The 249-nt window shown below is 71.9% G+C and overlaps 1 protein-coding gene across 1 annotated transcript in view; it reads left to right on the top strand.

Moving 5' to 3' along the window:
- PLEC (plectin) overlaps positions 1-249 on the top strand; it is a gene marked incomplete at its 5' end in the record, with an annotated part of 79,923 nt that overhangs the window by 51,335 nt on the left and 28,339 nt on the right. Inside the window, 1 exon segment of the mRNA XM_010007863.1 lies at positions 8-179. Coding sequence (XP_010006165.1) covers positions 8-179 — 172 coding nt within the window.

The following is a 249-nucleotide window of genomic DNA, read 5'->3' as shown; positions in this document are numbered from 1 at the left end:
GGGGCAGTGGCCAGGAGCAGGAGCAGTGGCTGCGGGACCTGCTGGCCCAGGCTGAGCGGTTCTGGCCCAGCCTGGCCGAGCTGGCGCTGGCACTGGGGGACACTCAGCAGCTGGTGCTGGGGCTGGAGGAGCCCGGCCCGGAGCCCGAGGCCATCCGTGCCCAGCTGCACACCATGCAGGTACGAGGGGACACACCTGGGGGCAGCCCCACAGCATGGACAGCCCCGTAGCACAGGCACCCCACCCCTT

The sequence above is a fragment of the Chaetura pelagica genome, unplaced genomic scaffold (assembly GCF_000747805.2).
Source record: "Chaetura pelagica isolate M959 unplaced genomic scaffold, ChaPel_1.0 scaffold992, whole genome shotgun sequence".
Classification (NCBI taxonomy): domain Eukaryota; kingdom Metazoa; phylum Chordata; class Aves; order Apodiformes; family Apodidae; genus Chaetura; species Chaetura pelagica.
Note: the sequence above shows the minus strand (reverse complement) of the source record. Positions and strands in the feature narration are given on the sequence as shown.